This window comes from Manis javanica, chromosome 9, assembly GCF_040802235.1.
Source record: "Manis javanica isolate MJ-LG chromosome 9, MJ_LKY, whole genome shotgun sequence".
In the NCBI taxonomy this organism is placed as follows: domain Eukaryota; kingdom Metazoa; phylum Chordata; class Mammalia; order Pholidota; family Manidae; genus Manis; species Manis javanica.
In genome coordinates this window covers 10,423,052-10,434,899 of record NC_133164.1, presented here as the reverse complement: position 1 = coordinate 10,434,899, position 11,848 = coordinate 10,423,052, and the positions used below count along the sequence as shown (strand labels likewise).

The 11,848-nt window shown below is 37.4% G+C and overlaps 1 protein-coding gene across 2 annotated transcripts in view; it reads left to right on the top strand.

Annotated features, from left to right (window-relative positions):
- Window positions 1-265: 265 nt before the first annotated feature.
- The window catches only part of TM9SF2 (transmembrane 9 superfamily member 2), a 56,367-nt gene continuing 44,784 nt past the window's right edge, over window positions 266-11,848 (top strand). Inside the window, exon 1 of one of the 2 annotated variants that reach the window (XM_037024880.2) lies at window positions 266-641. In XM_037024880.2, the coding sequence (XP_036880775.2) occupies window positions 474-641 (168 nt within the window). In that variant the 5' untranslated portion in view covers window positions 266-473. The remainder of the gene's footprint in view (window positions 642-11,848) is intronic. The other variant, XM_037024881.2, reaches the window with a different exon arrangement.

The window sequence follows — 11,848 nt, the reverse complement described above, 5'->3', positions numbered from 1 at the left end:
TGATAGGGTTGGTGGGAGTGGGCAGCGTCGTGGGGAAACAGCATGATGTTTACGGGAAATTGAGGCGGGGCAGCTACCCAGGGGCGCCGGGCTAGCGGGAGGCTCCGACCGCGCCCCAGCAGAGCTCAACATCTGAATTTGGAATCGCAGCTGGAGCTCCGGAACCGCTTTCCCAGCACCACCCAGCCGGCTCACTGAAACCCTGGAAAGTGGATTTCGTCCACGCTCCCTCCCGGAAGCTCTCGGGTGCTTGCGGTCGCTCTCACTGAGCATGTGCAGGCGACTCCGCGCATGCTCAGTTGAGGTCCGGTTCGGTTTCTGTTGCGGGAGCCGCGGTGTCTCCTAACGCAACCGGAACTATCTGTCGCGGGGACGGCCTGCCTCAGTTCTAGAGGCCTTGTAGTCTCCGAGCCTCCCAGGCCCTTCCCTTTTCTGCCCCTCGGCTCGGCTGCCCTTTTCCCAAAACAGCCGTCATGAGCGCGAGGCTGCCGGCGTCGTCTCCACCTCGGTGGCCGCGGCTTTTCTTGTTGCCGCTGCTTCTGCTGGGGGCCCCAGGCCCGCGCCCGGGCGCCGCTTTCTACCTGCCCGGCCTGGCGCCCGTCAACTTTTGCGACGAAGACAAAAAGAGCGACGAGTGCAAGGTGAGTGAGGCCTGGCGGACCTCTGGGTGAACTATCGGGAGGGGATTTGGGGTCCGACGGGACGTGGGTAGGGTCTTGACGTCCGCCTGGTGTGACTCGGAGACTCTGGAACGGCCCCTGCAGGACGCAGCGGGCCCAGTTCGCCTCGCGTCCGGCGGGCCAGGTAGCAGAGGAGCAACTGTGTCCAGGTTTCCTGGAACAGGGCTGTGTCTGTAAGGCGCTCCCGTGGAGTTGGATGCGTGCAGGCAGCAAGCGTTCCCCGAGTGAAGAGTATTTGAGCACCGCGCAGTGTCATGCACTCCCAAGAAGTGAACCAGCAGGTCTTCCAATAACTTTTAATTTTATTGCTTCCTGTTTTATTCTACTTTCTTGGAACTCCTGGTTGGTTATTAGAGCTTGTTCTTTCTAGGACTTTGGTAATTTAACTCCACGGCTAACTTCAGTTGGTTCCTCATTTGTGCGGTATAACACCCAGAACCGTGTAAACTGCATTAACGAAGAGTTGCTGTAATGGTTAAGAAAACCAGTTTCCACTGCTAACAGAAAAAATAATTTTTTTAATGTACGAAAAATATGTAAGATCTCACTAGTTTCTCTGAGATTGTTTCAAACGCTTAAAAGGAGAAGAGAATAGGAGAAACTGGCGTTTTCTTCCTAGGGCAAGTCTTGAAAACCTTGATCATTACGACCTTCACATTTCAAGGTTTTCAGTTTTAACTGCTAGTGAAACACATAAGTAAAGTAACCTGCTTTTAGGTTAATCTGTATAGGGCATGACAGTACACATACACAATTATTTTAAGTTGCTAAAACTTACCATTTCGGGTATGAGGATATCTTTGAAACCCTTCATAATTTTAACAATTCAGATAATCTCTCAGCAAACTTTTACAGTCTATAAATAGGCTTATTTATTGTTTGATTTTTTTTTTAAAAAGCTGGTGTTTAATTACTGTAAGCTTTACTGTGGCTGTAAATTTTGAGCTTATTTTAGGGCATTAAAGAAACTTAAAATTTTTATGGTATTTTAGTTTCTGTTTAAAAACTTGGATCTCTAAAAATATCTAAGGATTTTTAAGACTTGCTCAAGACAACATTTACCATTTGAATACTATAACTCTCTTACCCTGCAGTTCAAGAAACTTTCACTCTTTAGTTTTGACTGAAAGAATAAACAGTGTTTCCAAGTGGAAGGGAGAGCTGGTCTTGAAGGCACACTGGTTTTTCCCTTAAATATTTTAGTGACCAGCCTTTAAAACCTAGCATTTGGTCTTTAAATTTAAACTTAACAGGAATAGTGTATTATATTAGTCCCTCACAGACAAAAAAAAAAAAGATATGTCCCTGTCTTCTGGGAACCTCAAAGTAAAGGATATAGCTTATGAACAGATTATTGACACCTGAAACGTTATAGAAGATCAATGTCCAAAGTGCTCTAAAACGCAAATAAGGAAGCATCTGTAGATTGGGGTCTTTAGGGAAAGCTACAGAGAGGAAGTGATGTCAAATAAATGAGTGAAATTTACAGGCCATCTGCTAGTTAGGTGATTTTTGTTTTCTCAACAGGCACTTCTGTGGGTAGCTACGTTTTTAGTTAGCTTTGGGTTAATTTCAGGGAATCCTTAATTTCAGGGATAAAACAAGCAAGGCAAATCATTTTTCTGAAATGTTTTTATTTCATCTTTGTTAACTAGCAGTTCTCTTGTCAATGGAAACAACACTTAGAAGAGCAGAAAGATGTACTTTTAACGCTGTTTTCCTACAGTTTGACTAACTGGTGGAAGGAGTTTTAAGTAAACTTTAGTATTTCTACTCTGCCCCTCAAAGGAGACAAACAGTAAATAGTTTAAATTTTCATAACTTAAATCAGGGTGTTAACAACAACTTTCTTCCCATCCATATTTGTTAAGGAAGACCATCTTGTATACACTGTTCAGAAAAGGTGAAAGTACTTATTTTAAAAATTAGAAATGGGAGTTGTGAAATGGGAGTTTTTATTTCCAGAAGATGCTGTTAGGATAGGGAATCGGCAGTTGGATGAATTGGGCAGGTCACTGATACTGTTTCCATCACTTTTTCCATCTGTAAAGTAGTATAATCATATTAGCTTATTGTGTATTCCCCCTTGAAAGGTATTTTATATTTCTTAGAGGAAATTGTTAAGCAAAAGTGCAATAATTATCGGTTGTGATATTATAAAACATTCATAAGTATAGGGTTGAAACAAGTATATCTTCAGCATAAGTGTGATTTTTGTAGTATGATCTTTACATGTAAAGTCCATGTCCTGAATTTAGCTCACTATGTGTATTGAGAGACAGTCAAAAGAACCCCAAGGATTTGGTAATTTTCTCTTCTCAAAATTATTTTACGTTACATTTACTGGCAGAGACAGGAGACCAGTGAACATAAAATTCTGTTTATATTGTTTTCACTTCCGATTTATGAGCTTTATTAGCCTACATAAATACTGTGTGTACTGTGGCTTTTTAAATAACTTGTTATTACATGTACATAATATATTTGAATGTCAACTAGTACACGTTCTTACTGGTTTTTATCGACTAGTATTTTGTTCTATTACTATACTATGGTTTGCTTAATTATTTCTTTTTTGTAGGGCATTTATATTAGTCCCAATTTTTCTCTATTATATGTAACTTTGCTAGACTGTATTTCTGCAGGAATTACTTGCATATGCCCAAATACAAAATTATGAGGTCTAAGGCAAGAAGCAGCTTTATAGCTCTATTTAATATTGCTGGTTTTCTTATAAGATAGGTTTGATTTACAGTGACATTAGCTGAATGATTTCCTGTGTCTCCACAATATTGTATAATTTTCATTTCTCAATTTACTAGCTATGTGCTATTAGTGCTATATATGATGCATTGCTTTCATTGCTGTTGTGGTTTCTCTTTCAATTTTGTTTTTTTTTTTGCCTTATTTTGTTAGTTTTTGAAAGCATAGTAGTAGAGGACTGAACCATGGTATTCCATTTTACTTAAAATCAAAGTGGGTTGATACAGTGCATAGAGTAAAGCCCTTATCAGAAGTGAGTAGATCCTCACAGGGTAAAATATGCAGTTCTATCTACTTCATAAAAATTTTGACTTTCAGTTTGCTGCTGCTTGCTTTTTAGCTTTAGATCGAGTTTTAAATGTACTGAGTGGCATTCTGATGGCCAATAGCTGAAAACTAGCGGTTCATCCTTGCTGCTTCTAAGTAATTACTGGCTTGTTAACGTGAATTCAGACCTAACAACTAAACTCTGAAACATCTGCCACTCTTTTACTGTTTAATGGGTAGACCAAGTACTCAGAGGAAAGATTAAGACTTTTTTTCCTATCCAGTAAGGAAAAATGACCAAATATACCCACTGGTGGTTAAAAAAAAAAATGTTTAAATGAATTAGTTTAATAACGTTTTGATAAAAAGGAAACTTAGACTCACACTTTTAAACATCCTTTTTAAATTTAACTAAAACATAGTTCCAAAAGTTTTTAATAGATTGTGTTATTTTGAAAGCAGTCAAATTTAAGAAAACAGTTATAAATGTTGCTCTGAATAGATACAAGAATGAATGTACATCTACCTGTTTTAAATTGATCATAGAAATAGTTGAAGATTTTGAAATCAGAAAGAAAAAATATAATTTGTATATGAACTTATTGATATAATTGATACTTATTAATTGATACTCAATTTCATGTTTCCAGTTTTCTCTAGAGTAAGAGATGGATTCTTAGTTTCTGATAACTAATAGGTATGTATGGGTTGCTGATACTGTTTCAAATAGGAGATCTGGCACTGGAAAGAATGACCTTGACTATGATAAATTCACATTCCAAGGATTGTTCTTCCTTTCTGTGAAAAAGCTTGTGGAGTTGAGTTAGAAAATTTGCTTTCAGAAATTACATTTTTGAATAAAATTATTGTAAACCTGTGATTGTTGATTGTAGTGGATCTGAAACCTCAGAATGGGAAAGCAAGCAAGGGAAAAGGGTAAAATACTGTCCTGCTGCCTTTGGCTCTCTACAAATGGAAGCCCTTCCAAAGATGTATGTCTGAACTTCTGAAACAAAACCACAGATACGTACTTTGTACCCCACACCCCCAACACACTCACACAGACACACATAAATTCTAGAGTCTGATCTGTGCTCTCAGTCCTGGACACCAGTTCTTGAAACCCTTGCTTCCTATTCTTCCCTCAGCTTTCTATCGGTGTCTCTCACTAATTGTAGTTAACAGTAGCTACTTCAGATGTGCTCTACAAGGTCATTCTCTGATTGCCATTAAGGTTAACTTACATATCCATTGACAGACTTTGGAGGAAATTTGTGGAATATTTTTCGTTGGCTCTTACTCTCAACTTTCACACCTATTTAGTGCCCTTTGCTAATGACAATAATAAAGACTACAATTTATTTTGTGTGTGCCAGGTATATATTCACCTTAGCTAATCCTCAGAACAATCTTGTCATTTCTAGATGGGAAACTGAAGCTGGATAAGATGTAGTGACGCTCTCAAGCATACATCCCTAGTAAATAGTGAAGCCAAGACGTAACTCCAAGAGTGATTCTGAAGTCTGGGCTCATGTTCAGGTTCTGCTGTATCCCCCACACCAAACACTCTCTACCTTTTCTGCCTTTCCTTGGAGTTCCCTGGCTGTTTATAATCCTGGATTTCCACAATTTAATGCAGTTTTTAACCTGTATAATCAATTTTTTAAGTAGTCAGATTTTATATTTACTCTTTTCCTTGATAAAGCCTTAAGTTGAAATTCATTTTTCAGTGGGGTGAAGAGAAGAAGAACCTTAGTATCTAGGAGGTAGCTTCTAGGCATTGCTGGTCAGATAACTCAGGGGTCACCAACATCCATTTATGAGCTCCAGCATTTCTACAGGATTGTTTTTTTATGTCTGAGCTAAGATTTCCCTTCAGAATTTCTCCCTTTGTGGCCTTCTCCACTATTAAGCAGCTGAAACATCCAGTAGTTTTCCTTTTCTATGGCTGTGCCTTGGGATCTCAACCCCTTTTGTGACTAGTCACTTCTCTGATTCATGTACCAAGTCACATTTCTTTACTGAGATTTTTTTCAGCCTTGAAAACCAATAGTAGGTGTGAAGTGAGACAAATGTGATGACAGGTAAGATGGAATAAAAGCAGGAACAAGGAAATAAGGGAGGGAATGCCATCCTGTGGCAATGCCCATGTGCCTTAAAGCAATAAAAGAGTATAATTGTGACCAAAGCTGGGATCAGATGTAGAATGGGCAGCTTAGGACTAGAGAATTTAGGAGGGAGACCACAGAACTCTAAATTAAATAAAATCATTCCTATAAAAAATTTCTTAGGGTGGGGTTGTAACCCTTTGTCTAAGTCTTGTTTTAGAATTTACAGTCTTTAGGGTTTATTTGTAACTACCTTAAAATGTTAATGTCACAACTTTTCATGCTTATACTAACTCAGTGGGAATGTGAAGTAAGTAAACTTTAAGGCTCTTTTAAGTTTTGTCAGTGATATTTTGGAGTTGGCTGTCTCTATTTAAGGCAAATTTCCAGAAGGAGATACACTTATTTAGCTTTTGGATGGGGAATAAAGATGTTTAGAGTGAAATGTGACCTTAAAGTTAATCAAATACTATTCTTGAATAGCATATTGCTTTTTTTTTTTTTTCCGTTATTGGGTCTTTTATTCACAGGTTTGGAATCCTCAGGAAGGGCCTTGATTCCTCAGGACCCTAGAAGAGGATTCACAGTGCAGCCTCCTCTGCTGTGTGAAATAGCAAGGTCCTGAAGATGCCTTTCTTTTTCTTTTTTCCTTTTTTTTAATTAAGGTGTCATTGATATACACTCTTATGAAGGTTTCACATGAAAAACAATGTGGTTACTACATTCACCCATATTATGGAGTGTCCCTCCGATACCCCGTTGCAGTCACCATCCATCTGAGTAGTAAGATGCCACAGAGTTACTACTTGTCTTCTCTGTCCTACACTGTCTTCCCCATGACCCCCACCACCACCATGCACATTGCTATTTTAATAATGAGAGCTAAATCCCATGGAGATTAAGTAGCTACCTCAAGAACATATAAATAGCTTTACAATTTTTTACTTTCCTAAATGTATGCCTTGTCTCTCCATCTGGATTATAAATTCTTTGAAGGTAAGTCTTCATACATTTTGTATTATATCACTCACAGTGCCTAGTACAGGACTTGTGGGCAGTAAATGACTTTCTCAAAGTTTTTCAGGATTTGTTGTAAATGTTCCTGGGTTTTCACATACATTGCAAATTCTATTATGTTCGCCTATTTAATATTTCTTTTGAAGTCATCTTTCCTGCTTCTGAGAACATCTTCCCACACTAAATTTTACTCTTTCATCTTTATTCCTTATTGCTTTGATTTGGTTTCCCTTGCTTCATAATAAGATTAAAGTCTGATCTCAACTTTAAAGCCTTTTTTTTTTTCCAACTTTTAATTGTGACAATTTAAAAAATTCAAAAAAGTTGAAAGAATAGTATAATAATCACCTCTGTATATGCCTGTACCCCTAGAGCCAACAGTTTGCTTATATTTTTCCTACTTGTTTTATCTTTGTACATAGTTGTATTTCTTAGGGGTGAATGTCATATCTGTAGCTTACTTTTGCCCTTTGTGAAACCACGTAAACTCACTGGCCGTCTTACTTTCTCCTTTCAGTTACTGACATTCACTCTGCTGTCATATTATGTGGATCTCATTCTTATACTTTTGAAATTTTCTTGTTTCACTGTAAGGGTTGCTGTTTAAAATAGACTATTGTAAATGTAGCATATTTTCAAATATGTTGTAAATTGCTGTATTCTATATTAAAGGTATTGCTTATTTTAATTTACATTTCGTAGCATGTTTTAAGTGAGAAGTTTTCAAATTCTCAAGTTAAAAGGAATGAGAGATGGCTGGTAATTATAGATTTGCTTTGTTTATGTCACCGTATTCCTATTATGTTAATATGTGTGCGCAAGTTAGTAGTTTAAAACCTATACATACTTAAGGTACTCACAAGAAGATATGTCAAAGAAATAATCAATCCTCCCATGTTTCCTTCCATATGCTACATCTGTAGCTTTTCTTCTTTCTTCCTACCACTTCAGCATTTTATTAAAATTACAACCCTTAAATAGAATTCGTGCCTCATATCGAATTTACCGAGTATCATAATTCCTCCAGGTGGTAAAGATACCTCGAGACAAGTGCTGGGCATAGAAGCCACAGGGCATAAATCTGCAAAGAAGTAAAAAGCTAACCTTTTCAAACAATATGGCTTCTCTCTCACTTACCAACTTTACATTTCCCTGTATGGCCCCGGAAGATGACTGGTTAGCCAGAGACGGGTAAGATTCCTCAAGGGAGGAACAACCTAAGACAGGCACAGTCGCAGGGGGGCCATCAGGTGAGAAACTGGGGAACAACAGTGGTGAAGCTTAGAACCTCACCCCCCCCTGTGTTGAGAGAAAGCTTCTGCATCCGTGGATGTTTTATTGCCCTTGTCTAGCTCAGATTAGCACATAGTCTACAGGCACACACCTGATCATCTACAATTGCTCTCTTACAACACTAAACTATGTTTTCTACCTTTATCTTGCATCTACCTACCACTTCAGCAGTTTATTAAAAATAAAAATAATAATAATAAAGGGAGAAATGTGGGATCCACATATAAATCAAGTATAAAAATCAAACGAATATTCATATTTGACCTGATTGTTTATAGTTCATAATGCGTGATCAGAACCGAAAGTTTCTGTGATGACTGCCCTTGTACTGTTCACCATGTAAGAACTTATTCACTATGTAAGAATTCGTTCACTATCTAAGAACTTGTTCGTTATGCATCAGCAGATTGGAGACTGACGAGAACTAGGCTTGAGATGGATTAATGATTGTGCATTGAGCATTTACCCCCCTATACAGAATTTTATTGTTGTTAACAACCATTTGATCAATAAATATGAGAGATGCCCTCAAAAAAAAAAGGAAGAATGAATGGAAGTGCTACAGGCTACAGAAATATCTAAGGTGAACTGAATAACTGAGGGGTGTTTTGTTTAGTTCACTGAACAACTGAGAAATAACTAATGTAGTGGCGATATCTAGGATAGAATAACTTTCCTGTAAAAGTAAGTGTACAAAAGTGGAGGACTGAGAGCAGCAGAAGTTAAAAGTGCTGGTAGCAGCAGTTGAGTTTACTCACTTTTTTGAGTCAGCATTCCAGTTTTTGAGCTTATTTCCTTGTCTTATGAGCAAGTAATCCCTAGCTCATAGAGTTATGAGAATTGTACTTGATAATTATTATCTTCCCCTTACCTAGACTAATAGTTGAGAAGAGAGTAATGAAGAGGCGTAAACAGTAGATCATAAGGCTTGCACGTTATCCCTCAACAGAGGGGGAGAGTGAGGGCCTCTCACAGAAACCCTCAAGATTATCCTTTACTAAGAAATGCTCAGATTCAGGAATCTCTAGTTTTTCTAAAATAAAGGTAATAATACCTACACTTACTTGGTCATTTAACATACAGTTATTTCATACCAACTACGAACCAGCTTCTGTATTGTTTTCTACTTTATTATCACCATTTTTTCCTCAGATTCAAAACTGTTGCTTTTTCAAGAGCACATATTTGTCAAGTAAACCTAGGATTTGAGGTGAACCCAACAGCCTGACACTATGCTGCCTCCAAACTGAAGTCAGAGTTTATATGTTGTGTGTTAAAATTCATTTTGGTTTTAGTTGAAGATTTGTGAGAAGAATTGTTTTTTGGATTATGCTGTTTTGGAGAGTTTTGTGGACAGCCCCCAATAACTGTAGACATTATTCTTATAAATCACAAGTCAAAGCTAAAGCCTCCCACACTTGTTAATAGTGGTATTGTTAACACCTTTGTTATTAGGAGTAGAATTTGAAGCTATTACAGCAGATCAGGAAAAGTTGACAGATAAGGTAAATTTAATGGGGATTTGATATTACGTAAAATGCTAAGTGTAAGAGATAAAAACTAGTAACGTACAAATGAAAATAGAGAGGGAAAGAGTGGATTTTTGGGCTATAGACGAAAATAGAGTAAGTGTGGTAATAATTAAAATGATACTAAATTATGTAAACAAAAGACTAGCATGGTGTTTGGAAAAGAAATTTTCCTGGCTTCTAGAGTTATTCAGAGTTGGAGTTAGAGGGAGCCAGTGAATTTGATTTCTAAAGTTTCAAAGAGATTATTATTTTTTTTAAGTTTAAATTGGAGTTTGAAGCGCTTTGAGTTAGCTTAAGGGCAGAGTGGGGTAGGCAATAAATCCAAAGAGAATGGTAGAGACAGACTTCCAGAACAAGTGCTTCAGGCTAATTAGAATCTTAAATTTGGCAAAGAGAAAGAACGTGTTTTAGTTTGCCAGTAGTATTAAGCTCCAGTGATAGACACAATGTAAAGCCAAGGGCAATCTATTTTCAGAATCTCTCTTAAAGTTATATGAAGAGCAAAAAGTAGTAAATTAATTTCTCCATAGACAAGTTAAGAAAGTATATTTAAGGAACAAATAATTATATTTTAGAGGTGATAAACTCTAACCTGTCAGTTCCAAACATAGGAAAGAGATGAAGATTGTCATTGAAGAATTTAAGCTTATGGCCAAAAGCTAAAAAAAAGTAACAGTGTCAGTGATACATATACACAATGGAATATTATTCAGCCATAAGAAAGAAAACAAATCCTACCATTTGCAACAACATGGATGGAGCTAGAGGGTATTAGCCTCAGTGAAATAAGCCTGGCAGAAAAAGACAAGTGCCAAATGATTTTCTGCATTTGTGGAGTATAACAACAAAGCAAAACTGAAAGAACAAAACAGCAGCAGACTCACAGACTCCAAGAAGGGCCCAGCAGTTACCAAAGGAAAGGGGTTGGGAAGAAAGGGAGGGAAGGAGAGGGAGGGAGAAGAGGATTAAAGGGCACTACAGTTAGCACTCACAATACAGGCAGGTCACTGGGAAGGCAGTATAGCAGTGAGAAGACAAATAATGACTCTATAGCATCTTACTACCCTGATGGACAGTCACTGCAATGGGGCAGGGGGCGTGAAGACTTGATAATATGGGTGAATGTTGAAACCACCATGTTCATGTGCAAACTTCATAAGATTGTTTATCAATGATTCTTTAAAAAAATGATTGTAGTAACTAGAGTAAAAATATTAAGTATATAAAGAGTATTTAAATCGTACTAAGCATTTTATTTTCTGTTAACTGTGCTGTCCAGTGCAGAAGCCATTAACCTCCCATGACTATTTAAATGTAATTAAATAAGATTTTAAATTCAATTCTTTCGCCGAATTTAACCACATTTTAAGTGACCAGTGGCTACTCGTGGCTAGCGGCTATTGTATTTGACAGTGCTGAAAAAGAATATTTCCATCATTGCCTAAAGCTTTATTGGACATTACTGCACAATAGTAAATATGTACATAGTATTTCTTGAATCATCTTCAAAACCACTTGAAGCAGGGGTTATTATTACCTACATTCTACAAATGAGAAAACCAGGAAAAGTGAAGAAACTTGCCCAAGGTCACACAGCTAGTGAATATCAATCAGTCAGGATTTAAACTCAGGCAGCCTGGCATCATAGTTTCTGTTCTTAAAGGCTTTGTACTGACAAAGGTTGAGAATAAGTAATATGTTTTATTGTAGCACAGAGGAGCTTTATGTAGCTCTGTATACAGATACTGAATTTCAAAGCAGAAAATTGTGTAGAATGTAGTAGCATTCCTTCTTCAGAAGAGATCTGGAAATGTGAACTGGATTAGCTTTTTAGGGACTTTCCAGTCTTTAGTAAGAGTACTTAGATTCTGATGTATCTTCATAGCAGTGTTGACCCTTTATAATTAATGAAAATTACTTTGGCAGAGTAAGCCATCAACTGGGAATTCTGCCTTTCCAACAGTTACATATGTATTTGTGTTAATTATTCAAGCATTCTGTAATACTTAAATGTCATATCCATTGTCTTTTTAGCTGAAATGACCAATGATGTAATTTTGAATATTTTATGCAAGGAGACACGGTTAAATTTTTTGTGTTTCAGACAGTGTTGCCATTGAGTTGCCATTTCATTTGAGTAGTTTTAGGGGGGTGCATATGATACTGTCTTCGGTACCATATTCAAAGG